This window comes from Oncorhynchus tshawytscha, linkage group LG11 (genome assembly GCF_018296145.1).
Source record: "Oncorhynchus tshawytscha isolate Ot180627B linkage group LG11, Otsh_v2.0, whole genome shotgun sequence".
In the NCBI taxonomy this organism is placed as follows: Eukaryota; Metazoa; Chordata; class Actinopteri; order Salmoniformes; family Salmonidae; genus Oncorhynchus; species Oncorhynchus tshawytscha.
In genome coordinates, this window is record NC_056439.1 from 20,595,204 (window position 1) to 20,623,129 (window position 27,926).

The window sequence follows — 27,926 nt, forward strand, 5'->3', positions numbered from 1 at the left end:
AGTAAATGTTTTCAAGGCGTGAGTAACCCACTGAGGTATAATAAGTACTAGTCCCGATGATACAGTCATCAGTGATACAACCACAAGATGCAAGATAAGATTATGCAAAGTAAAATGAAAGCAGAATTCTCTGATACTTGTTGTATCTATAAGAAGGAAAAAGACACTCATGGCCATCTCATGGCCAAAAATACTCCATTCTCCTTAATTGGATAAAAGACCAGCCACCAACAATAAATCTGTGGTATCGTGAGATCTTTAAAGTGTTGCCACTGGAGAAAATTAGTGTAATATTTAGGAACAAGGAAGGAGATTTCTGTACAATATGGGATCCCTTTTTGCTATCGCTTTTCCTTAATCTTGCAGATACCATAAAAAGTGTAAATATAAAAATTGTATGAATTTATGGTTCAACTGGACTGCGGTCACTTTTTTGTAAAAAATAAATATATTATTCTATAGGCCTCTATACTTTGGTAGGGGTATATTACACACTACATCCACACATTTAGCGACAGTCAATGTATTAATGCTATGTAAAGAAAATAAAGAATTATAATGGTAATGAAATTAATTTAAAAATATTGAAGTATTAAAATATTAAAGTAATGAAAAATTAAGAAAGAGAATGAGTATGATATATTTTTTTCTATGTTCTTGTTTTGGTGTTTGCTGGTTATGTTATGTTTTATGTTACCTTGGTTTCTTTTTGGAATTCAAATGTATGTACATACTATGTACAATTGGTTTATGATGTTGACCTGAAGCAAGTAATATTATATAATTTATATATATATATATATATATAAAACAACAGATAAAAAGGGGGGGTTGTAAGAAAATATAGCAATTCGAAATCATGTAACTCGTGACTGTCACATGATCTGAGCAGGGGCGTGGTTATATAATAACGCCTGAGTTTGCAGCGTTGACAGTGCTGTTAGACTTTTTGGAAACATTGGTCAGGATGATTTATAAATTATCTTTCGCTATCGCCTTGTGTTTTAGTTTGTGTTTTGATCTCTCTATTGGCGAGAGCTACGTTTTGGATGATAAAATTGGATTAGGAAGAACGTTTGACGGCATTGGCGGTTTGAGTGGTGGAGGGGTAAGTAACTTATCCTAGTTGCTAATACCAAGCTAGTAGCTACTTCCTGATTCGACTGTACTGTGAACTAATCAATGAAACGAGTGCGTTGTAATCTAAATCGTTTTGTCACTTTTCTGCCACCTTTCCCTGTTCGTTTTAGGCAACATCTCGTCTACTTGTCAATTATGCAGAACCCTACCGCAGCCAGATATTGGACTACCTCTTCAAGGTAGCTGCTACAACCGTATACATTCTTATGTTAGGTCTGAATTCCTCATCTCATTTCATGCAAGGTAGCCAGCCAGTAATCTTATCTTGGTGTGAGATCCATAACAGTATGTAACTTTTTTATTTTCTGTCTGTAGCCAAACTTTGGGGCTTCTCTACAAATCCTGAAAGTGGAGATTGGAGGTGATGCCCAAACCACAGGTAAACATTGAAAATGTACTTTTATGGTGCACTACTTTGACCAGGACTATTTTGGGATTAGGGTGCCATTTGGGAAGCATTCTTTGTGTATATCAAGGATGACACAGGCAGAGTGTGGCTTTGAGTTACGAATGTAATGTTAGCTGAAGACTACATGTAAATTCTGTTTTTTTTCACCTAGATGGAACGGAACCCTCTCACATGCACTATGAAAATGATGAGAACTTCTTCCGAGGTTATGAATGGTGGCTGATGAGAGAAGCCAAGAAGAGGAACCCCAACATCACTCTCATAGGTGAGGCTGAAGGAGCAGTAGACCCTTTCATTGCCGCCGTACCCTTTTCATCCCTGTATCAAACTAGAACAAAAGACCAGTTGGAAATATCTGCGTAAGGTGTGGTCTCTCTAACAATAGTCTCTGTTCATGTTTCCTTTTGTAACTGCAGGCTTGCCATGGGCCTTCCCGGGTTGGGTTGGACATGGGAAGAACTGGCCGTATGACTTCCCCGATATAACTGCATCCTACGTGGTGTCGTGGATTTTAGGAGCCGAACAGTACCATGACCTGAATATTGATTATGTTGGGGTGTGTATTCAACTCAATTTTGTGTATTGAGAATATTTGAATTGGATACTAACATGATGTATACACTTACTCTACCCACCTGTTTTAAAGTTATCATGTTGATGTTTTATAACTATATAGATTTGGAATGAACGGAACTTTGACAGCAAGTACATTAAGGTTGGTGTTGTCATGTTTTCTGTTCATATTTGTCCAGCCATTACCATTACACATTGTGAAATGTCTTAGAAGAAAAAGATGACAAAAAACTGCCACCAACATTTTGGTTTTACTGTTGCAGCCATTAGTTAATTTCTGTTACCGGTGGCCAGTGGCACCTTAATTGGGGAGGATGGGCTCATCGTAATGAATGGAATGGTAACAAAGGACTGGTATTCAACACATGGTTTCCATGTGGTTGATACATTCCAGTGATTCCATTCCAGTTATTATTCTGAACTGTCCTCACCTCAGCAGCCTCCTGTGATTTTAGGGCTATTGGCAGAAGAGACAGAAAATTGTTCATCAAAATCCGATCAAGATCAGCTGTTTGCATCTGAGAGCATATCATTTGTTACTAAGGTGCTCCGAGACACATTGGATAAAGTTGGCCTAACCGGTGTGGGCATCATCGCAGCAGACGGCAACTGGGATGTTTCCAATGCCATGGGTGTAGACCCGTACCTCAACGACGCTGTTGAGGTAGTAGGGTAAGTAAGGGACAACATGGACCACAGCTTGCGCTGAAGTGGCACAAAACATCCTTTGCAACTCCGGCTCACAGCAAATCACGCCGTTTCCTCCATGGTATGGTATTTGTCACGTGAAGCTGACTAATGTCACAGGTGTAGTCAATAGCATTCTGTGGGTCTAGAAATGCAATGATCATGCTAAACAAACATGCTCTCAGATGCTTTTGCACTAAAGTATTACGTTAAAGAATGTGTTATCATTAAACCCAGATGCCGGTCAAGGTGAATGAGGAACTGAACACGCAGGGGTTTACTGTAATAGAGTATGGGTTCTCCGTGGGTGTGTCTCGCCTTTCAGTTCCCCGGATCTGGTATGTTTGCTTCTGTCACGAGTTAGTTTTACCACTCTACGATTCTAGAACACTTGGCAAGCAATAAGGAAGTCTGCGTGCCACCTTTCATAACTTTGATTGCTCTGTTGTCATCAGACAAAGCTGAATGTTGGTGGCTTTTTTTTTTTCTTTTAATGCATGAGTGGTCAGAAGCACAATTAGTCAACTCCTGATCAATTTAAATTGTTTGAAGTGATACTTCAGGATTACTTACCTAGAGTCAGATGAACTCGTGGATGCTATTTTTATATCTCTGCGTGCAGTTTGAAGGAAGTTGCTAACTAGCATTAGCCCAATGACTGGTGGTCTATGGTAAGTACTAGTAGATACCATAAACTTCCAGTCATTGCGCTAACACTAGTTAGCATTGGCTCGCAAAATTACCTTTAACTTCCTTCATACTGGATGCAAAGACATGCAAATGTTATCCATGATTTCATCTGACTCTGGGGAAGAAGATAAAGGGCTTCATTGCCATAATCCCAAAGTAACACTAAGTGAATTTCAGTAGACCAGTACCAATTCAAATAAATTCTTCATTATTCTTCTGCATATCTGAATAATCTTATTTAGTGCATATATTCATGAGTCTCAAACCACAGCAATATCAGGAGTTGATTCCATACTAATAGAGCATGTGCATACTCTAGTATTTAAGCTACGTTTATTGCTTGACATTTGCACGTGTAAAAGGGCAATGTAGTCAATTGTCTTGAATGGTTCTTCAATACAGGATCACCTTTTCACTCGCCTCTCTTTCTGACTGTCACTGGTTAGCTGCTGCGGTACACTCTGGATAAGAGTGGTTTGGAGAGGGTCAGAATCATAGCCAGTGATAACCTTTGGCAGCCCATAACCTATTCATTGTGTGTTGATCAAGAGCTGGCCGACGCAGTAGACGTGATAGGGTAGGAGAGTTTCTACTTTGTTTCTGAGTTTCTACTGTGTTACAGGAGACCACCTCTGTTCAATTTACTGCATGTGCTTCTCCCATCTATGTAGGAAGTTATTCTTCAGAACTACCGCTTGCACGCACAGTGTTGATTTAGATTATTCTTTTAAGTGTGCCTTTTGTGCTCATCACTTTTTATAATTCCATTTGTGTGGCCTGACAGGGCCCACTACCCAGGCACCACCACAGTGATAGAGGCCCTGAAGACCCAGAAGAAGCTATGGTCGTCTGAAGACTACAGCACCTTTAACGACGAGGTGGGAGGAGGCTGCTGGGCCCGGATCCTCAACCAGAACTATATCAACGGACTCATGACTGCGTATGTAGCTAACTGTTGTAGTTACTGATTTCCACAAATCATAGCCTCGTGGAACCAGACTGACTCTTGTGCTCACTTTTAATTTCACAACAGAAGGTGAGTTTGTGGGATTGGGCTGATTTTTAAACAAGACTACTAAAATCACCTGTAGTATTGGAAGGGTGAGAGGGTAGTGCTATGATCAACACAGAGATTGACCTTAAGGATTGCCCTAATGCCTGGGATCACTAACTGATCTGTTGAGCTCTAAGGTTGCCCCATTGGGCAGGTGACAGCTATAAGAATCTGATAGATCAGTGTCCAAAACGCGCAACCCTCACTCATATAATGGTAGGTATGGGCTGCGTCCCAAATGGCACCCTGTTCCCTACATTGCTCCCGAATGGTGCAGCGGTCTAAGGCGCGGCTTCTCGGTGCTAGAGGCGTCACTACAGACACCGTGGTTAGAATCCAGGCTGTATCACAATTGGCCCATCGTCATCCAGATTTGGCCGGTGTAGTCCGTCATTGTAAATAAGAATTTGTTCTTAACTGACTTGCCTAGTTAAATAAAGGTTACATTTAAAATTCTAACCGGAACCTATGGACCCTGGTTAAAAGTTGTCAGCCATTAAAAGGGTTACCTGTTGTCCTTTTTTGTAAAAGAGTGGTCAGTGAAATATCTGTTTTGTTATTGTTTCAGCACCATATCCTGGAACCTGGTAGCCAGTTACTATGAGGACCTTCCCTTTGGGAGAGATGGCCTAATGACCGCAGAGGAGCCCTGGACTGGGAACTATGTGGTGGAATCACCCATCTGGATAACTGGTAACCCACAGCACTTATATGGATACTTCACCCTAACATTGTTTCATTATTGGTACGGTTAACTTGTATACTAGCTACAGATTAGCACAATGTTTGGTTACCGTGTCACTGTTTTGAGTGGTTATTGCTTCCGCAAAGGTATCGCCAGCTCACATGTGATGTGGTGACATTAGCGGCCGTATCCTGCTACAGTACAAAACTCACCAATGTTTTAGACAAGTATGTGACAACTGCTAATGTGAAAAGGACTAATAATTTAATTGCTTTACATGAGGTAATTTTATCTCCTAGCCCACACCACCCAGTTTAGCCAGCCAGGATGGACCTATCTGCAAACCGTTGGGCATCTGGTACACGGGGGAAGTTATGTTGCCCTGACAGACAGTAAAGGAAACCTCACTGTTGTAATAGAAACCATGGTCAGTATTTATCTTCCTATACATTATGCCTGTTAACTAGGATCTTTATTCTGAGTAATGATGTATAATCTGAGTAAAAGGCTTAATCCTATTGTTGATTGTACACTGTGCTATGAACACTTTTCTAATTTTGAATAAACAATTATAGTAAAGCCCTTTTTAAAATCTCTGAAGCTTAACTTTTAAGTCTGCTTTTGACTGGAATGGAAACCTGAAGAGGACATTGACTTTCTCTTTCAAATTTAAGCTCTGCTCTCTCTGGAGCCTACAATCTAAGCTTTAGAAAAGCAAAAGGAAGTCTCGTGAGCTAGCAGCTCACTTCTACTTAGCTTTCTGCTGATGCAAGGATGGTCTAGCCAGAGTGGTTTGCGCTTCAGGCAACTTTACTATTTCTTATCCCATAAACACAAAGATATCTGACTACTGGGCTATCACCTTAGTTTATACATTTATTTGTCTTCTGTTCAGACTCATGATCATTCTGTGTGCATCAGACCTCCACTCCTGCCCTTCAATGTCACAGCCCAGAATGTAACATTCCAACTCAAGGGATCTTTTGTGAGTACTGTCGCGATCCCCTGAGACTTTTCTGCCCACTTAATGATTGAGAGGCTACTTTGTCTGAGTACGTGTTTCTCTGTCCTAGGCTTCGATCAAGGAACTACAGGTGTGGCAGTCAAAGTTTGACTTCAAGACTAAAAAGCCGTTCTTCTTCAAGAAATTGAGCCCCTTAAAGGTAAAAGTACTCCTCTGACAAATAGCTCTGCAATAGGGCACGCCAGCCTCTAAAAGATTATGACAAGATGATATCTGACAGGATGACACTGTCTTTGGATCTTGTTTTTAGAGTGAGTGTTGTACAAAGTGATATTACTCCCCCGTGACATTTCACATCTCCTCACTAACTTTTTTATGAGCGGTCTTATGATTTTTAGGTTGAAGATGTTTTGATGTGGGCATTTTTTTTATTGACTACATTGTCATGAGTTTCATGCTCCCTCCCTCTCTGGTAGATTTATGATGGTTCGTTCACCTTGAGCCTGGATGTTGATGCGGTTTACACTTTAACCACCATATCCACTGGGCAGAAAGGGACTTACCCTGATCCACCTGCCTCTGGCCCATTCCCTAAAGTCTACTTTGATGACTTTAATGTTGGTAAGTGCATTTTCAAGCTAGAAGTGTCACTATCTGCCAAAAACAACCTGCAAATGTTCTGGAAATTCTAATTATAGTTTAAACGATTAAATGCTTTTGTCTCGCTCGCTGCCTTTCTCCTTCTCTTTTTCACTCTCTGCAGCCAACCCTTCCTTCTCTGAGGCCCCATACTTTGCTGACCAGACGGGGGTGTTTGAGTATTACATTAACCTGACGGATCCTGGTCCTCATGTCTTCACTTTGCGCCAGGTGGTCACACAAATGCCTGTTACCTGGGCAACAGATGCTGACCAGACCATCAGCGTCATTGGAGACTATAAATGGTGAAAGGGCAGGGGTCAGGGACGATGCCAACCGTTATCCTGGAGGGTCGAAGTGTGCACTTTGTAATGTATTGTGTATGTACAGTAGTGTTGTAATGTTGCATACTGTATGTTTTCCAGGCAGAACCTGACAGTGATGTGTGATGTCTTCATGGAGACTGTGAAGACTGGAGGAGTGTTCATTGCAGTCAGAGTGGACAAAGGAGGGCAGTCTGTCCGCAGCGCCAAGGGAGTCTTCTTCTGGGTGTTTGCAGATGGCTCCTACAAAGTCACCAATGACCTAGGTCGGTATTTCAATCATAGACATACAGATTAAGCCTCGTCCAGGACTGAAAACCATAGTCAAAAGGAGATTATCTTTTGACCAACTGTTTAGTCCGTGACTAGGCTTGTCTGGGGAAACGGCGCCATAATGTTTATGCCTGAGTTTTAAACATTCCTTATCAGTAAATGTTGTATCATTGTAAAGCACAAGGTGTTGAGAAATCAATATGCCAAGTCGTATTACTCCACAGTTGGCAAGACTGTACTGGCAGAGGGTCTGTCTGGAACGAGAGCGTATGGCTGGCACACGTTAACCCTCACAGTCGAGGTATGTTTACAACTTCAATCTCTGAAACGGTACACCAAATATTTCCAGAGAAACCTCATGTTCATCATCAAAATGTGTCTTTCAATTTTGTTTTTCATTAAATGACTTCCAGACCTTTTGTAGGGTGACATATTGGCTGACTATGGGCACATTAGCTATACTAAATAGATTTTTTTTTTTTTTTTTCAGGGGGAGTATGCCACAGGGTTGCTGAATGGATATCCACTATGGAAGGATGCTGTGGTATTGGGACCAAAGAATGGCTGGGCTGCCATAGGAACACACTCATTTGAACTGGCACAGTTTGACAACTTTGCTGTGGAAGTAAAATGAGAATTTTTCTGTGTTTGTGGTGAATAAACCTTCGTCGTTAATTAATTTATTGGCACAATTATGCCTCTGAGCCCTTAAATGTGACTGTGTAAAATGAGAATGGTGGCTATTTTCCATAAATATGTTTTAAAGGGATTCATTTGGATTCAGTGCCATTTCACTCACAAATATCCATACTTTCTATTGTTATTTTGTGTGTGCGCGCAAGCAGAGACTGAAGAGGAAGCAAGATATCTCGCTGGCTCCTATACAGTCAATGAACTAAGTAGACCAGACCCAGTTGCTATTGCATTGGTTTCTATGGGATAGCCACCCCTTAGACCAGAACTGTGACCATATTTATTTTTTGTTTTGTCAACTGCCTGAGTAATAGTTGCACAATTTAGCAGAGAGTGTTATCAACAGACTTTTCACCTAGTCTGCTCTGGGGTTCATACCAATGACCCTTTCGGTTACTGGCCCAACGATTTTTAACTGCTAGGCTACCTCTTTTATCCACCATCTTAAGTGCAAGCCTTAGATTTAAAGATTGTTGAATGCCTAGTATTTCCCCAGAAATATGCTGAAATTACTCAACCGTTTGGATCTGAGAATTACTGTGATGGAATTACTTTTCTGTAAGCCTTTGTTTTGTCTTTCCACTGATAAAATAATCATTGCCTAATGACTGTTAATATCGATTTTTAAATAAGTATGACAATTAATACTCTTTACAATAAAGAAATGGCATATTTTGAAACTGACTTTTTTTTGTGCATATTTGTTAAGTTTGTCAAACATTGGGCAAACGATATCCCTTGAATGGTTGTTGCTAAGTAACGGGAGAGACGCCCAGTCAACATCTGAGCGCAGGATGGCTGAGGAAGAAGTTGAGAAGATTATTCATCACACCAAGCGTATTTTTATCAACAACGTTGACTCCTATGCCTCGAAATGTATCGCAAAGGTTGGGCTTTCTGAAACTGACATTTGTCTAAATAAAAATGAAGCTGCGACTCGGAACTAAACCGTGTGTCTCATCCATTGCTAACCAGCTAACGTTAGCCTAGCTGTGTGCTTCACCGTTGCTATCCAATTAAATATGTGTCGGGTTGTATGCGTAGCTATCTAAAAGAAAGTTGCTACACCAATGGGTTAGACTGGCTTGACCAGAACCATACCTGCTTAAAATGTCTCTCTCTATGCTCTGTGCAGTTCTTGTCTGCCTGTGTAGTGGGGGCGTCCCTGGTGGAAACTGACGAGCCAGAGGTGGAGGAAGGGGAAGAGAGGCTATCAAAAGATGACCATCCAAAAGTCAAAGACGGAACCTTTCAAATTGTCGGAACTATTGCAAACAAAAACGAAAGAAGACCAAGTTATGTGTTGGATGAATATTTTGTGAGTAACATTAGCCTAATATGTGTAGCAAAATTTCATTTCCACATGCTCTTTATCTTATCAAAGAAGGAAACGAACGTTAAGTGTTACCTAAACAAGTCCTATGCTATGTGTTTGAATGATTTCAGCAACTGAAAAGGGAAGAACTCCTGGAGCACCTGATGGAGTGTGATATCATAATTTACAACATCACTGAGGATGCTGACCAGATGGACGAGGCCTCTTGGGCAATCTCAGGTAGGCTACTGTTTGTCTCTCATTGACTCTGATTAATACAAACACACACACCTACAACACTATCTTTCTGTGTTGGTCTGGGAATTATAACACATTGCATAACACACCATTGATTCAATTGAAATGTTTGCATTGCATGACCCTAGAAATCAATGCCTACTTCACAGTTCACTGTTCTTTCACCAGCCCTTCATGCTGAGATGGCCAGGTTCAGTCAGCCAAAGATGTTCATCCTCATATCAACTGTAATGACCTGGGCTCTCAGCAAGCCTGTCGATGCGGTGAGTGGGCCAGGATTCACTTCCGCTTTACTGTAGCGACCTTATGCCAACACCTAGCCTTAAGTACCAGTCTCTTTAGCTAACATGCCACTCCTTGTCATTGCCAAAGAGACTGTCCTTTTGGCAATCTTCAAATATTAACATTCTATCATTGATGAGCTTGAGGAAATCAGAGGATTTGATTCTGATTCAATAACCCTCACAGCTATCATTCAATGTCAATGTTAATGAAAATTAGACAGGAAATAAAATAGGAAAAAGTTCTAACTTAAATCATAGATTTGATTGGAAACATTCTAGCATTGGGCATTTCATTGTAAACATAAACACTGGACGCGGGGAAAGCAGAGGATTTCCCAGCAGTTCATTCTGAATACTGAGCCTATTTTATATCCAGCAAGCAAGAGCAAGGTGCTTCTTTCCTCAATAATAAAATATTGCTCAAAACGTATTAACTTAACTTAATAACCAAACTACTATGTTTGGGACATGCATTGGGCTAGGCTACTGGTTCAAGAGCTATAAGAGGAATACAGAGGATGGAAGAGCGAGAGGCCAGTGGAGATGCCAGCGGAGATGTAAGCAACAACACGTCTGCCACGCTGATCCTCAACCCTTGGGCCCCTCAGGGGTGTGTACTTAGTCCCCTCCTGTACTTTCTGTTCACCCAAGACTGCGTGGCCAAACACGACTCCAGCATCATCATTAAGTTTGTTGACGACACAACAGTGGATGAGGATGACAAGGATGAGACAGCCTATCTGGAGGTCAGAGAACTGGCAGTGTGGTGCCAGGACAACAACCTCTCCCTTAATGTGAGCAAGACAAAGGAGCTGATCGTGGACTACAGGAAAAGGGAGGCCGAACAGGCCCCCATTAACATTGACGGGGCTGTAGTGGAGCGGAGCGAGAGTTTCAAGTTCCTTGGTGTCCACATCACCAACGATCTATCATGGTCCAAACACATCAAGACAGTCGTGAAGAGGGCACAATAAAACCTTTCCCCCTGAGGAGACAGAAAGTTCTACAGCTGCACCATCGAGAGCATCCTGACCAGTTGCATCACCGCCTGGTATTGCAACTGCTCGGCATCTGGCCGTAAGGCGCTACAGAGGGTAGTGCGTACGGCCCAGTATACCACTGAGGCCAAGCTTCTTGCAATCCAGGACCTATATAATAGGCGGAGTCAGAGGAAAGCCCATAAAATTGTCAGAGACTCCAGTCACCCAAGTCATAGACTGTTTTCTCTGTTACCACACAGCAAGCGGTACCGGAGCGCCAAGTCAAGGACCAAAAGGCTCCTTAACAGCTTCTACCCCCAAGCTATAAGACTGCAGAACAATTAATAAAATGGCCACCGGACTATTACATTGATTTCCCCCCCGCCCCCCCATTTGTTTTGTACACTGCTGCTACTCGCTGTTTATTATCTATGCACCCCTACCTACATCTACAAATGACCTCTAATATGTATATAGCCTCGTATATAGCCTCGTTATTCCTTGTATATAGCCTCGTTATTCTTATGTTATTGTGTTACTTTTTTTGCTTTCGTTTGTTTGGTAAATATTTTCTTAACGGTTCTTGAACTGCACTGTTGGTTAAGGGCTTGTAAGTAAGGTCTACATTTGTATTCGGTGCATGTGACAAATTAAGTTTGATTTGATTTGCACAAGAAGGGGAACAGGCATGACAGAGATTCATAGGCTGGGCTATTAATCCACCATTCGTATGCTAGCCTATATATTAGGCCTAACCAAATCCTACTACAGTGAATTTAGGCACCCCCTCCTGTGCTATGCAAGCCCTGACACACGCTTTGTGCCAATGAATAGAAGTTGAGCATCGCATGAATTAAATGTGCAATAAAAAGGTATTGTGCCTAGGCTTATTTAATGAAACCCTGGCTGTTGGGTTGTTGACGTAGGCAACAGATCGCAAAGCAGGGAATCCCCATTCCCCATTGAGCTGGTTTTTTACTTTCTCATCAGTGCAAGTGCACTGTCCATCAGCTCACATCAGCAGGATGGGGAGCCTTTTCATTGGGACGGACGTCTAACGTAGATCACTAAAATAATTTCTATTACATTTCCTCAATTTTAATATTTGACCTATGAGGACACCTATACGTTTGGCAGCCAAGCACGAGTGATCATTGTAGCCTTTTATCGTCAAGACATAATGTTGAAATGTCTTCACGCCTAGAATAAAAACCTCCAGGCTTCCGTCATACTCAAATAATTGAAAAAAATGAAGAATTACGTGGGGCAGTTTTGAAAAATGAAACCCATGCTAATCTTCCTCTGGAGTAAGTCACATACGTGGATAATAATTACATAACCAATGTCTCTGGTAATATTATTAGTTGTCTCTCTCCCCCTTCAAACTTTCCTTGTCAATTCATTTGATAGGCAATATTATTTTAGCATTATGCTATAATGTAGCCTAGGCCTACTTTCTGATTGACTACAGCCAAGATTTGAAGGTGAGCCTAGGTTTTTAATATGTTTTTAGGAAAGGACAAATGTGATTTTTGTGTCTTCCTCTTTGTGCGCACTCCATGCACGTTCCAGAACGTTGTCATGGAAAATATGAATGTTGTTTCCAACTACCAATCAGCAACTGCGCCGTAAATCTGGCTGCATATTGAACGTTGAGATTGCTGAAAGGCCAGTCTCTTTGGCAATGAGGAGTGGCAAGGAGTTGAATGTTAGCTAAAGAAACTGGTACCCAGGCTAGCCAACACCTAACGACCTTGTCAAGAGGTTTCCGATCTCTTAGCGTAACGGCTATGGTGTTGGGTTGACAGTCGCTGGACCTGTGTTTGAATCCTGGTTAGAGCCACCCCTGAACTCGCCACATGATCTAAACTGATCCACGTGTGTTTACAAAGTATTGTATCACTTGTAATCAATAGCTTTAACTGTTTCAACCCAGACTTGTTCACTGGAAGTTTTTTTGAATGTATGAAGTTTGCTGTTACATTTTCAGGATGACCCTGAGATTCCATTCACTGAGGAAGACTACAGGAGAAGAAGAGCCCATCCCAACTTCAAAGAGCATATCAACGTTGAAAAACATGTGGTCAAAATGGGCAAAACGGTTAATCTGCATATTCTTTGTCAGTTTATTGTGTTATTAAAATTGTTTAGGCATTACTGTTCAGTGCCAACACATTATTTTCAACCTGCTCATTCCAATGTTTTTCTTTCGCTATAGAAAAGTTCATTGCTCTCCACATACGTAGTGGCCTCAGGAGTTCAGTATGGAATGGGAGAGCAAGTCTTCCACTTCTTCTTCAAGGTAGATCATAACATTGATTGATTATTGTTACCTACACTGAGTGTACAAAACATTAAGAACACCTGCTCTTTCCATGACATAGACTGGTGAAAGCTATGACCTCTTATTGATGTCACTTGTTAAATCCACCTCAATCAGTGTAGATGAAGGGGAGGAGACAGGTTCAAAAATATATTTTTAAGCATTGAGACACTTGAGACATGGATTGTGTATGTGTGCCCTTCAGTGGATGAATGGGCAAGACAAAATATTTAAGTGCCTTTGAACGGGGTATGGTAGTAGATGCCAGGTGCACTGGTTTATGTCAAGAACTGCAACGCTGCTGGGTTTTTCACGCTCAACAGTTTCCTCTGGTGTATCAAGATTGGCCCACCACCCAAAGGACACCCAGCCAACTTGACACAACTGTGGGAAGCATTGGAGTCAACATGGGCCAGCACCCCTGTGGAATGCTTTCGACACCTTGTAAAGTCATCCATGCCCTGATGAATTGAGGCTGTTCTGAGGGCAAAAGGGGGAGGGTGTTCCTCATATTTGGTATACTCGGTGTATATTTGTATAAGGGATCATTGAATGTAAGTTGTCTTGTGTGGTTCCTTTTTCATTAGACATCTTGGTTGGGAGACTTGCCCAAAGTCCCTATCTTTGGAGAAGGCACCAATGTCATTCCTACTATTCACATCAATGACCTTGCAGGGTGAGTCCTATTCTTATTTTCCTTCAAAACAAGCTCTGTTATGTACAGTCACTAGTGAAAGCCTACACACCCCTTGCATGGTCTTCACATTTTGCTGCTTTAATAAAATTAAATATCAAAAGGGATTCAATTAGGTGTCTCCCTCTATTGATTTCTACGGTCTAAGACACTGCATCTCCGTGCAAGAGGCGTCACTACACTCCCTGGTTCAATTCCAGGCTGTATCACATCCGGACGTGATTGGGAGTCCCATATGGCGGCGCACAATTGGCCCAGTGTTGTCCGAGTTTGGCCGGGGTAGGCCGTTATTGCGGCGCACAATTGGCCCAGTGTTGTCCGAGTTTGGCCGGGGTAGGCCGTTATTGTAAATAAGAATTTGTTCTTAACTGACTTGCCTAGTTTAATAAAATAAATGGATTAATACAACCTACTCCACATTTTCAAAGTGAAAGAAAAATGATATTACTAAGAAATACAGAAATTTGAATGTATTGATTGCGTATGTCTTCACACCCCAGAGTTAATACTTGGTGGAAGCACCTTTGGCAGTCATTACAGCTGTAAAAAAAAATTTTTTTTTATAAGATTCTACCAACCTTGCACAACTCTTAGGGCAACATACAGTATATCCATTGTTTTTGTCAAAATTGCTCAAGCTCAGTATACTTGGTTGGGAATCATTGATGGACAGCAATATTCAAACCTTGTCTCTGATTTTTTAAAGCAGATGTAAGTCAGTATGGAGACTGGACCATTCAGGAGCACTCAACACCTCTTGGAAAGGCATTCCGGTTTGTCTTTGGCATTAAAATGTGTGAAATTGTCTCAGGGTTTTCAGAAGACTGAGGCGGGTTTTTTGCTAACTTTTTACCTGGGCTTCGCTCCTTTTATATTTATTTTGATCCTAACAAACTCCCCAGTCCCTGACAGTGACAAGCATACCTGTAACATGATGCTGCCTAAGGCTGTGATGGTGACCGTATTACCGCCACATCGGCGGTCACGAGTCATAACGGCAGTCAAATTCCACGTGACCGTTTATTCACAGTAATTAGGCTTCTCCAAGTTCTGATGCTGCGGATGGTCATTAGTAACCAACCGAACTTTCTAACTGCCTGGTACTCAACACTCTATTGTCCCTCTAATCACTTTTTACATCAATGCAAATATAATTGAAAATTGATAAGCTCATAAGCTCATGTTGGGCAACATTTCTATAGACTATGCAGAGTTTTGATGGCAATCAGCTTTCTATAGTTTAAGCCTACTATATTTCTCAACTTTCCTAATATTAAGCACATTGCTTTTCTTTACAACAGGCATGAAAAGGAACCACGGGGGAAAAACGTCCTCCATTCAATATTTAAGTGCATAGATGACATGTATTTTTTTTCATTGCTCCTGTTTTGAGACAGGTGCGTGATAATGGTCCATTCCAAATCAAAACAAATTCTCACATATATTATTTAGTATATGTAAAGACTAGATGGAATCAAGAATAGTCTGATGGGTGACAATATTAGCCTATATCTTGTGAATGATGCCCAGCTTGTGTGCAGTAAGGCAGGAAACAGTGCATGCCTTTTTTTGTGCCTTTTTTCAAATCACAGTCACACACCTCATGTTGCCTAGCCCATAGGCCTATATATTTTGATAGGGTTTGTATCACAACTAAAGTGGCCAAATAACTTTCAAAATTAAGAAAATGAATCCACTTTACAAGGGGTGTAAGAGCCTAACTGGCATACATATGCAGCACGTGAGTTTCAAGTTTGGGGAAGATAATTTTAACAGTACAAATGCACCTTTATAATAAAAGCATTACATGCGTAACGCATTTGCGATCACTTTTGAGAAGATATGTTTTCCCGCTAATTGATTTCATTTTGTAACGTTTGCGCTTATAGCCTACTGCCGCGTCGCATTGCTGCGCTTATAATGTGAAGAATTAGCCAAATAGTTTGTCAGCATTTTAAGCTAAGCTTTTAAAAGTTTTTTTGAAGCTAGTGGTTGTATTAATTTGGAGTCTTATCGAATCCCACAACTGTCCCAGACTATGTATGGAATATTTATTCCAAGGTAAACTTTTGTATTATGGGGGACAGCGGATTGACATAGGCTAGTGCTTTTGCTGTTCATTAAGCCTACTCATCTTGTTGGCTGATGAAAAGTAAATGTAGACAGTTCTTCCAACATCTTCAATATGTGCCTCGGAATTCAATAAGGACGTGCAGTTGCATCCCCGATGTGTTTGTCTTCACTTGTAGCCTGTGAGAAAGACCCGATCATGTGACGGGCATTGGCTAATAAGAATTGAGATAACTGAGAGAGCCATGTGAGTGAGAAATGCTTCGGAGCACGCATGCGGAAGAAGGGAATTATAATTATTATATTCAGCCCAAGGACACAATGTCCACAAAGGGCATAGATTTTTTTAGGGGGCATTACAGCCACACGAAGAGGATACCACCGGGAAATTTAAGGCATTATCAAGTCCTTGTCAAATTGTAAATGATAGACTGATGAAGTGTGTGCAGCCTATGCAATAAACAAAGCAGAGCTCATGCCTTTCATGCAACTTTTTTCAAATCATCATTAGAGTCGCATAATGCAGCCTTAGAATGTATTAAAAATCAGAACATATAGCCCAATGTTTGTATCAGAACTACATTTGCATAAATAACTAAATTAAGCATATAGGAGGACCTGTTTCTTTGTTAACCACTCAACACAAAATAGCAGCATGTGGGCACTCCCTCATTGTTTGGAAAAAATATCTTTTCTATTTTATTGTATTCTTCATACAATCAACTAATGCCACGGAATTCTGAGCAAATCTTGTCTGCTAAATGACCTAGTGTAGCCAATTTGGCATAGCCAGATCAGGACCTAACATAAGGACAACTCAGAGTATGCTATTCTGTTCTTCTGAAATAGACTACATTTTCTTCATATCATGTTTCTTTAGACCTGTCTAAAATAAATAATGGATTTATTGTGATGGTATAGGCTATATTAAATTGATTTATCAGATTTCTTTAAATGTAGATGTCTGCATCAGTGGCTTGTATGCTATGCGTGGAAGCCAGGAGACGCTAAATGTGTTTATGTTAATTAACGATCAATAACCGTGAGACCGGCAGTTATTTGCATGACAATCACCGGCTGACAAAACTTCATGACCACCACAGCCCTAATGCTGCCACGACAATACTTGAAAATACAAAGGGATCAACAACATTGCATTCACTCAACATTACTGAAAAGAAGGAAGCCTGTGTTCCAAAAAAATCCCCTCCAAATCATCCATTCTTAACAAGGCAGTTAAGTAATACTGCAAGACAACAAGGCAAAGACATTCACTTTTTGGTCTGAATTGAAAACTACAGGTTTGGGTCAAATCCAATAGAACACAACACAGAGTGAAACCCTCGGTATTTTCAAGTATTGTGGTCGCAGCATCATGTAATGAGTATGCTTGCTTTCGGCAGGGGTTGGGGAGTTGGTCAGGTTTAAAATAAATGTGAAAGGAGCAAACACCCAGGTAAAAAATTAAAGGAAAACCCACTTTGGTCTTCTGAAAACATATCCCTGGGATATAGTTTTATTTTTCCACGAGACAATTACATACATTTTCATGCCAAAGACACACCAGAATGGCTTTCCTAGAGGTGTTGAGTGTTCCTGGGTTGCAAATCAGAGGTTTGAATATTTGGAGGTTTGAAGGTTTGAATATTGTTGTCCGTCAATTATTCTCAACCAAATTTACAGAGCTTAAGCAATTCTGACAAAAACAATGGACATATGTTGCACTAACTTTCTTCTGTTCTATAACTTTCTTTCACTTGGAAAATGTGGCGTAGGTTGTGTAGACTGTAGGGGGAAAAAAAATCCAATCTAATCCCTAATCCCTGTAATTTTAAGGCAGCAGAATGTGAAGAGGGATGTGTAGACTTTCACTAGGCACAGTATCTATTAATCAGACACTTTTTTTCTCTCCTGAAGTGTGATCCAGAATGTAATTGACCACAAGCCAAAACCACATTACTTAGTCGCTGTGGATGATTCCAAGATCACTATCGATGACATTGTAAAGGTAGTTCAAGCAAATATGTTTGATCATTGGGAATTCGACTCTATAGGTTCAATTATCTCAAAAAAGTGCTTTAAGGATGATTTGAATTCTTATTTTTTCATCACCAGACAATAGCCGATGTGGTGGGGCCAGGAAAGACCAAGAGAGTGCCAAAAGAGGATGCTTTTCTCACTCGGGATTTGAGAGTACGTACAAAGATCAAATCAAACTTTATTCATAATTCAGACGTTACAATATGCTTCACATAGAATCTAAGCTAAATACAAGTTTTAGATGGCAGTTTTATTACCATGGTCTACTGTTCATCATTATATTTATTCAAGAAGCAAATCATTCAATCTGGTCTTTTTTTAATTTGTATTGTTCCTCAGCAAATGGACATTGATGCTCTGTTTGTCAACCTTCGGATTGAGGCTGTCTACCTGAAAGAGAGCTTCAACATCCACTGGGTGTGTGAGTCTGGTCTCATAGACAACATTGACCGTGTTGTGGAGGAATACAAGCAAACCAGGGGCCTGCTGGTAAGTTAGACAGCAGCCGTAGCAGGCTAGCAGCCCATACTATCATTTAAGATTGAACAAAGACACTCTTGTATTGAACGGGTGTATATTGTTGCATGGCGGTGTGTATATTTCAACTAGATCAGACTAAATTCAATGATTTCATGTAAAACCACATTGCGTTTGACTGAATAAGTTATGTGGTACGTACTGTAAATTACTCTTGGTATAGTAAATGTGGTCTTTTCCCTAGCCCATCCGAGTGTGTATCATGGGCCCTCCAGCGGTGGGAAAGAGCACAGTAGCAGAGAGGATCTGTAAACACTACAAACTGCACCACATCAGACTCAAGGAAACTATCACTGAGACCCTTGCACACCTGGTCAGTTTCCATCCAGCAGACAGACTAACAAACCAGGGCTATATCCCAAATGGTACTCTGTTCCCTATGGTGTGTACTACTTTGGGCCAGAGCCCATAGGCCTCTGGTCAAAAATAGTGCACTATAAAGGGAATAAGGTGCCATTTGGTAGGCATCCTAACGATCCAGGTGCACCATACCAATGTGTGCCTTTTAAATGAGATCCATGCTGCAGAGGCTAACTCCTTCATTCCAGGAGTCTATCGTTAGGATGGAGGACGGAGAGACTGAGGCAGAGGATTCTGCCACCTCATCAGAACTCCTGGAGACTTTGAAGGAGAACATGGATCAAAATGGAGGTACACAATGATGCAATTTGTTGTTGACCATATTCCTTTTCTAAAACAAGATGATATAGTCAGTGCAATACATGCTTTCTCTGTCTGTTCTATCCTGTTCTATTCTCCAAGGTCGACTGGATGACCAGTATGTGATCAGGATCATGAGAGACAAGCTGAAGTCAAAGCTGTGCAGGAACCAGGGTTTTGTCCTGGACAGCTTTCCCAAGACATATGAACAGGCCAAGGACCTGTTCTATGGTGAGACAGAGATGTATCCTCACTACTGGAAGTATGTTACAATGGCGGCGGCCCAATAGCACCTTATTCCCTATATAGTGCACTACTTTTGACCAAGAAACGCATTCCATATGGGCCCTAGTCAAAAGTAGTGCACTATATAGGAAATAGGGTGATATTTGGGACACATATTTATAGTTTCAGCTCACTTACCAAAATCTGTATTTTTTGTTTAGCTGATGATGATGAGCCAGAGGATATGAGGTCAAAGATCCCTCCATTCAACAAGAAGATAATTCCAGGTCTGTCCAAGCTGGAAAACACATATGTTTGCCTTTTTGTTCATTACACGATGAACGTGAATACCAAGCCAAGTAGTCCTAGACACAGTGGTCATCATTATTTCATAGTAGTTACAGAGCTGACCATGTCTTTTGAGATCTTTCAGAACACTTTATCTTCAGTGCTTTTCTCATCTCGGATAACCCCAGAACCAAAATATTGCGTTAGAGATTGCGTCTCCCCACTGGAGATTATAATGGTTTTATTATGTTGTGTACTCTCGGTTCTAGAGTTTGTGTTCTCCCTGGACTCCTCCGATGCGTTCCTGAAAAACCGTGTCCTGAACCTCCCGGAGAGCCTGGTGGAGGGAACGTCCTATTCCCAGGAGCAGTTCCTGCGCCGCCTTGCCAGGTTCCGGGAGAGCAACGTGGAGGACGAGACCGTCCTCAACTACTTTGAAGAGCTAGATATTCACCCGGAGCACATTGGTAAATACTGAGGGAACTAACTTTTTGAACAGTTTGGCGGTGTACCCATAGAAATTAACCACTGGCATACCACTATGTTATAAGTAGATCTCCATATTGTCCATTTCTGTTGGGGCTATAAAGTACTTTTTTATTTAATTATATTCTACTATTCATCTATGAATTCAGGTACAGTACAGTGTGATTTTACTGACTACTACCTACTCAAGTGTATCTAAACTAGTCATTTTGTGTTATTTCGGTGTCAGAGATCACCAGCAGTGACGACCAGGAGTACCTGGTGGTGACAGAGAGGATCATCAAGTCAGTGGGCAAGCCTAAGAACTACGGCCCCACCAGCCAGGAGCTGGAGGAGGAGGAGAGGAGGAGCGCAGACCGCCGGCTGAGAACGGAGGCCCAGAAGAGGGCTGACACAGAGAGGCGGGAGACAGAGGAGGCCCAGCAGAGAGCAGCCCGCTGGGAGGAGTGGGTGAGTTTAAGAGGCAGATTAGAAGGGAGTTTAGAACTTACCCACTCTCTTCCTCTTACCTGTAGCTTTCTTGAAGGAAGTGAATGAGGGGTAGGTACAAAAAAAATTCTCGATACACCTATGGGAACATCTCTCATTTTGTAGCAGTCCTCTCACTGTATGTTAATGGACAATTCTGCCACTTTTCAACCTCACATTCATCATCTCCAGCACCAAACCAGTGTCTACATTTGTAAAAACAGTGTGTTTCTATGATCTGTGGTTCAAAACATTAAAAAGAAAGGTCTTTAAAAAAATGCTTCTCTATGACATCAAATCAACTGGGATTTTTAAAACCTGCAACACGTTTCCGTCCAAGGGAGGGTCTTTTCTTGCTCCCCATATCACCATGAATCTCATAGTGTTTGAAAATCACTGTTTTTAAAATGTTGCAACTTTTGATGATGTCATCGGGTAGCACTTTTTAGCTTCATATTTGTTTCTACAAAACGTAGAAATAAGCCGTTTCCACATATGTTGACACTGGCATTGTGCTGGCGATAGTAACAAAGTGGTGGAGTTGCACTTTAATGTTTCTGTATGTGTCCCAGAGTAAGTGTCTGGAGGAGGTGAAGAAGCAGGAGCATGATCTCCTGGAGGTCCAGGCTGTTCCCCTGAGAAACTATCTGATGAAGAACGTCATGCCCACTCTCACCCAGGGCCTCATCGAGTGCTGCAAGACCAGGCCTCAGGACCCTGTTGATTTCCTGGTGAGTCCACATTACAGATTTTTTTTAAAGAAGATATATTTCAGTAATTTAGCAGACAGTCTTATCCAGAGTGCATTACAGTTAGTGCATTAAACTAGGTAGTGCATTAAACTACGTTTAGTAGCGAAAACAACCACATACACAGCATTATTTGTTGAACAAATCCTCATACAAAATATGTAAAGAGTTTCCAAGACATCCTCACATCAAAGTGATGTATTGAAATATGGCCATTTCTTCCATATCAAGCTACAAATCCTCATACAAAATATGTAAAGAGTTTCCAAGACATCCTCACATCAAAGTGATGTATTGAAATATGGCCATTTCTTCCATATCAAGCTATGCTATATACAGTGCCTTGCAAAAGTATTCGGCCCCCTTGAACTTTGCGACCTTTTGCCACATTTCAGGCTTCAAACATAAAGATATAAAACTGTATTTTTTTGTGAAGAATCAACAACAAGTGGGACACAATCATGAAGTGGAACGACATTTATTGGATATTTCAAACTTTTTTAACAAATCAAAAACTGAAAAATTGGGCGTGCAAAATTATTCAGCCCCCTTAAGTTAATTAACTTTGTAGCGCCACCTTTTGCTGCGATTACAGCTGTAAGTCGCTTGGGGTATGTCTCTATCAGTTTTGCACATCGAGAGACTGAAATTTTTTCCCATTCCTCCTTGCAAAACAGCTCGAGCTCAGTGAGGTTGGATGGAGAGCATTTGTGAACAGCAGTTTTCAGTTCTTTCCACAGATTCTCGATTGGATTCAGGTCTGGACTTTAACTTGGCCATTCTAACACCTGGATATGTTTATTTTTGAACCATTCCATTGTAGATTTTGCTTTATGTTTTGGATCATTGTCTTGTTGGAAGACAAATCTCCGTCCCAGTCTCAGGTCTTTTGCAGACTCCATCAGGTTTTCTTCCAGAATGGTCCTGTATTTGGCTCCATCCATCTTCCCATCAATTTTAACCATCTTCCCTGTCCCTGCTGAAGAAAAGCAGGCCCAAAGCATGATGCTGCCACCACCATGTTTGACAGTGGGGATGTTGTGTTCAGGGTGATGAGCTGTGTTGCTTTTACGCCAAACATAACATTTTGCATTGTTGCCAAAAAGTTCAATTTTGGTTTCATCTGACCAGAGCACCTTCTTCCACATGTTTGGTGTGTCTCCCAGGTGGCTTGTGGCAAACTTTAAACAACACTTTTTATGGATATCTTTAAGAAATGGCTTTCTTCTTGCCACTCTTCCATAAAGGACAGATTTGTGCAATATACGACTGATTGTTGTCCTATGGACAGAGTCTCCCACCTCAGCTGTAGATCTCTGCAGTTCATCCAGAGTGATCATTGGCCTCTTGGCTGCATCTCTGATCAGTCTTCTCCTTGTATGAGCTGAAAGTTTAGAGGGATGGCCAGATCTTGGTAAATTTGCAGTGGTCTGATACTCCTTCCATTTCAATATTATCGCTTGCACAGTGCTCCTTGGGATGTTTAAAGCTTGGGAAATCTTTTTGTATCCAAATCCGGCTTTAAACTTCTTCACACCAGTATCTCGGACCTGCCTGGTGTGTTCCTTGTTCTTCATGATGCTCTCTGCGCTTTTAACGGACCTCTGAGACTATCACAGTGCAGGTGCATTTATACGGAGACTTGATTACACACAGGTGGATTGTATTTATCATCATTAGTCATTTAGGTCAACATTGGATCATTCAGAGATCCTCACTGAACTTCTGAGAGAGTTTGCTGCACTGAAAGTAAAGGGGCTGAATAATTTTGCACGCCCAATCTTTCAGTTTTTGATTTGTTAAAAAAGTTTGAAATATCCAATAAATGTCGTTCCACTTCATGATTGTGTCCCACTTGTTGTTGATTCTTCACAAAAAAATACAGTTTTATATCTTTATGTTTGAAGCCTGAAATGTGGCAAAAGGTCGCAAAGTTCAAGGGGGCCGAATACTTTCGCAAGGCACTGTAGTTGAGGTTAGTTGAGGTTTTCAAAAATAGTTACAAGGTTTTAATCTGACAGCGACTACATATATTTATTATGAAATGGGACTTATTATAAAACATATTCAAATGTTGTATTCTGTGTTTTGTATTTCAGGCAGAATATCTCTTCAAGAGCAACCCCCAAGTGGAGTGAAATGGGACTTGTCTTCAGGATTTATAACCTCATATCAGTACCATCTACAATGCAGAATTGTACTCACATCATATTTAAAAGTGATTTAGTAAAAGCCTTTTCTCACAAGAAGAGTTTTTATTTTGATTATATTTAGGGGGGATTCTTATACATTTACCGTATATTGTAGCGGTTTTATATTATTTCCCCAATAACGTGATTACAACACAATTGTAAAAAATGCAATGAAGCCATGATGTTCAACTCCTAACATTTCAACTTAGTGAGTTTACATCAAAAGTCATATTTAGACACTTTAAACGTGAGAACTGAAATGTTACTTTTGATGTAAACTCCCTAAGTTGAAATGTTAGGAGTTGAACATCATGGCTTCATTGCATCTTTTACAATTGTGTTGTAATCACGTTATTGGGGAAATAATATAAAACCGCTACAATATACGGTAAATGTATAAGAATCCCCCCTAAATATAATCTAAATAAAAACTCTTCTTGAGTTTGGTTGCAGACATATTTCAGCCATAACATTTTAGGTGGCCCTCCCCCCATTTCATGCTGTGACTTTGATAAACTCGATTAGTAAATTATGTCATTCCCTGCCCTGTTTTATTGACACACAGCTTTGTTTGTGTTGTTTTCTGCAGACCATTACTTAAAAGCCCTGAAAACTGGAGAAAAAAAAGCCTGACTGAAGCCAACAGCTAATTAACATGTTAATTTGCGTAATGAACTTGGGTGCGCTTGGTAACTTAAAAGTAGACCCAGTCGGGTCATAATGACTTTGATTTGGCTTGTGATTTCAAAGGATAAATGTTAAAAATGGCAGCTAATTGCGTCACTCTCTCATGTTTCCACTCGCAGCTCTAAGTGTACATAATTAGCTGTACTGGAACACCAAATTATTTCATTGTACATGCTTAATCACCACACTGGGAAATCACTTTGTTTGAGAACATTGTAGCCCGCGAGCCACAACAACACAACACAATTTCAAGCTGTGTTTTTATATTTTCCATTTTGATATGTAGGCGTAAATCAAACCACAGATTTGAGGTAAAAATATGCATTTTACTTTGACTTTTACAGAATTTTCCCCTCAAACTAAATACGATGTACTTGTCTTTGTTGTTGAAATTGTTTTATTCGGGGGGAAAGTAATACAGATTCTTGACAGTTAGGCTACATTACCTTCTTCTAGTCTCCCTTTCGTCATCTGAACTGATACCTTCACAGGGGAAAATAGTGGTTGATATCCACCTCCACATTGCATATTGCTTTTCAGCTTTTCTGATCCATACAATTGTTGGAGAGGAGACTAGGAGAGAAGAGGAAGCCACAAAAGTCTATAGAGATGCATCCTTTGTAATAGAGACTGGTGTCATGTCCAATATCATCCAACAGGGGTCAGTCTCTACTGCTTTTGAATGGCAGCATTATAACACTAGGTGGCAGTCTTGCCTCAGCTATGGGCTAATTGTGATAATGTAGTTTTTTGGCTTTACCAATAACAACAATTATACACTAGACATTGTATTTTATTTGTATATATATGTATATGTTTAATCATAAATAGATACATTCATCTTTACCATAAAGAAATTCAGCACATTACAGCACATTACCCAATTTAAGCAGTTATAGCTTACTATATCACAGGGTCAATATTCTGAGCTGCAGGTGGACAGAATCCACTGTGTGATGCTGGTCACTGTTCCTTAAAGCAGCTTAAGCCATGGAGGAATGTCTCTTTCACACACACACACACACACACACACACACACCATGAGCCGAGGCCTTAACTTGGTGGGGAAATTTTCCCCCAGAAAACCTTGCCTCATTGGCGTTCAGAAAGAAAATGTGTTTTGTTGCTTAGGAACAGTTTGCCTTCCGTCTCTGCGGGTGGTCTCCTTGTGAATATCATTATGTGCCCCTCGAGTCGGGAGGACGACACATTTTTCTTTTCTGCCAATATTTATTGTCTGCTCCACTCACTGTCGGGAGGTCTGGAAAATGCTTTCATTGATTAAAGGGGGTGCTAGGCAGGCGAAGTCTGTGAGAGACGTCACCTACCTTTATAATCATTTGTCAACATTATATTTCTAGAGGACAGCTTCAAGCTTACAGACAATATTGTTTTGCTTTGCTTTATGGGGAAATCTGCAAAGACAATCGAATTGCTAAATATTACAAAAACACAACTATATTAATTAATTGTTCTTATTCTCAGCTTTGTATTTGTGTCCGTCTCGAGTTATTTTGAGTGCTTTGTCCTTTAGATGAGTATAAATGAGCCACCCTCTAAATAAGTGGCACCTGAACATTTCCAGCATTTCCTACACACACACACACACACCCCTTCCCTGTGAAAACATGCTTGACTTTGAAATATCCTCAGTAGCTTACATTTATATCCCAAGTGTGAAAACTCTCACCTTACATGATCAACACACACACACACAGCAGAGGCACTGCTCTTCTGCTCCAAACATCCTCCTCTGACAAAGCCAAGAAGCTGCTCTCTCTCATTAGTGTGTGAGGACAGCATAGCAAGCCCAGAGTGAGAGCTTCCTCCTTCTTTCTCCCTCTGAAGTTAGTTTCTGCCTATTGTAATGGCAAGGCAGATTCATTAATATGCCACTGATAAGTACCAAGGAAATTATTTGGAGGAGGAGGAGGAAAAAGAGAGGGAAAGTGGTGGGGCGACGGGACAATCACTCTCCCTCTTCCGGCTGGGCCGTGCCAGCTTTCGGAAGTAGATGACAGGCGCTGACAGAGGGAGGGGGTGCGTTCAGGCGGGGCGGGGAAAGAGGTGGCCCAGTGAGCGCCTAGAGGACACCGCAAGGGGCGGAACGGCCCCCACCGTGCCCCGGCCTCACAACGGATCCACAGAGGGATTGTGTTGACAGGGGGGAAGAGGAGAGAAGGAGAAGCAGCCACATTTACAGCAGGGATGGAAATTCATCAAACTAGGGGAACACCTCCAAGAGCCATGCTGCAACAGCAGGCTCTGTTGAGCTCTGTGTGTGTGTGTTTCTGTGTGTTGCTCTCATTCCTATTGGAAAGTCAGGGCTATTTCTCCGTGATGGATGGGAGAGTTGAGGTGGTCTTCGTTAGAGCATTGCTCATTAGTAATATATGCTTCTGTCCTGTCTAATTGCTTGCCCATAATTGTCAGTGTAGGAGAAATGATCAAACTCCCTCTGACCTATTCTCCATCGGTGCTGCAGATTTCCCCTGCGCTGCAGCTTTACTACTTTGATATGTCTAAAAGTGGATATTAAGTGGGTCATTAACATGTGTCCAGCATCTGTTACGGTAACAATGTTTAATCACAAACTAAAAGTTGCTTTCGTAAAAAATGTGTTCAGCACTTCTAAGCTCAACTACACAAGCAGTTAATTATTCATTTTTTCCCCCCGTTTTCATATGTGTGGGATTAAACAAAACAAATAGGTTGAATGAAGTGCTAATAGTGCTGACCCTGTGCTGTTTCTCACTGCTTTTCCCAAATGTGATAAAGGGTGTAGGTGTTTCACTCATGTGCAGCAACCGTAGAGGACCCAGCCCTACTCCCACTGTCAGTGCATCTGCTTCTGTCTCTCCGTCGTCTCGCTGCCATCAGGTTTCATACCTAGTTGATTCCAGGATTGTGGAGGCTCCGCTGGGATGGGGCCTGGCTAGAGGCTTGGAGCTAGGGTTGGACCTGGCTGTGGCTGACCTGGCTCAGGTAGGGGCTGGCTGGGGCTTGGAGGTTGGGAGGGAGCCATGGCCATGGTTGTGGTGGGTGCTGCCGATGGTGGAGATGGAGGCCTTTGTTAAAACATCAGGTGGAGTGTGTGGGTTTGGGCACAGTGAACTAAGGGGGGAAGGGGTGCTCCATGCTGCTCTGCCAATCTGCTTCTAACTCTACCACATCACTCCCTCTACACAAACACACAGTCACAGACACACCCCTGCCCGAGCTGAAAGGAAGGAGGGGGTGTGAGAGGCCACCAGGGGAAGGGACTGGCCGGCAGGGGTGTTTGGGTGGTTATCCAGGCAGTGTGAAACCCAATTCACACCCAAGGACAAAGAGGGAGAGATCATCCCCTGTTAAATACACCTGTCTACCCTCATCTGTCAATCAGCAGATCTTTAATAAACATGGATTTAGAGGAGAGGAGAGAAATAGGTTACGTCCCAAACGGCACCTTATTCCCTATGTAGTGCACTACTTTTGACCAGGGCCTCAAGGGGCCATTTGGGACGCAAATAGACATGAGAGAAAACAGAGAGGAAAATG

General features: G+C 41.4%; 2 protein-coding genes across 3 annotated transcripts; both read left to right on the forward strand.

Moving 5' to 3' along the window:
- Nucleotides 1–892: 892 nt before the first annotated feature.
- On the forward strand, nt 893–8,814 carry galcb (galactosylceramidase b). 2 transcript variants are annotated; one of them, XM_024413075.2, is made up of 17 exons: nt 893–1,108; nt 1,251–1,319; nt 1,456–1,519; nt 1,701–1,814; nt 1,966–2,105; nt 2,226–2,264; nt 2,667–2,794; nt 4,284–4,439; nt 5,122–5,246; nt 5,538–5,665; nt 6,134–6,223; nt 6,312–6,401; nt 6,679–6,823; nt 6,966–7,146; nt 7,267–7,430; nt 7,662–7,738; nt 7,928–8,814. In XM_024413075.2, the coding sequence occupies exons 1-17, from the start codon at nt 968–970 to the stop codon at nt 8,069–8,071; spliced, it is 1,995 nt and encodes a 664-aa protein (XP_024268843.1). In that variant the 5' UTR covers nt 893–967; the 3' UTR covers nt 8,072–8,814. The 2 variants fall into 2 exon arrangements, with proteins under 2 accessions (XP_024268843.1, XP_024268842.1); XM_024413074.2 differs by lacking the exon at nt 2,667–2,794 and adding an exon at nt 3,946–4,076.
- Nucleotides 8,815–8,887: 73 nt separating this feature from the next.
- Nucleotides 8,888–23,818, forward strand: ak7b (adenylate kinase 7b). The gene is made up of 18 exons (XM_024400994.2): nt 8,888–9,017; nt 9,266–9,448; nt 9,577–9,685; nt 9,872–9,966; nt 12,958–13,068; nt 13,186–13,269; nt 13,878–13,966; nt 17,972–18,062; nt 18,170–18,247; nt 18,434–18,583; nt 18,816–18,944; nt 19,180–19,282; nt 19,394–19,522; nt 19,738–19,803; nt 20,074–20,271; nt 20,520–20,740; nt 21,331–21,489; nt 23,607–23,818. Exons 1-18 carry the CDS (start codon nt 8,925–8,927, stop codon nt 23,643–23,645), a joined length of 2,127 nt encoding a protein of 708 aa, XP_024256762.1. The 5' UTR covers nt 8,888–8,924; the 3' UTR covers nt 23,646–23,818.
- Nucleotides 23,819–27,926: the final 4,108 nt, after the last annotated feature.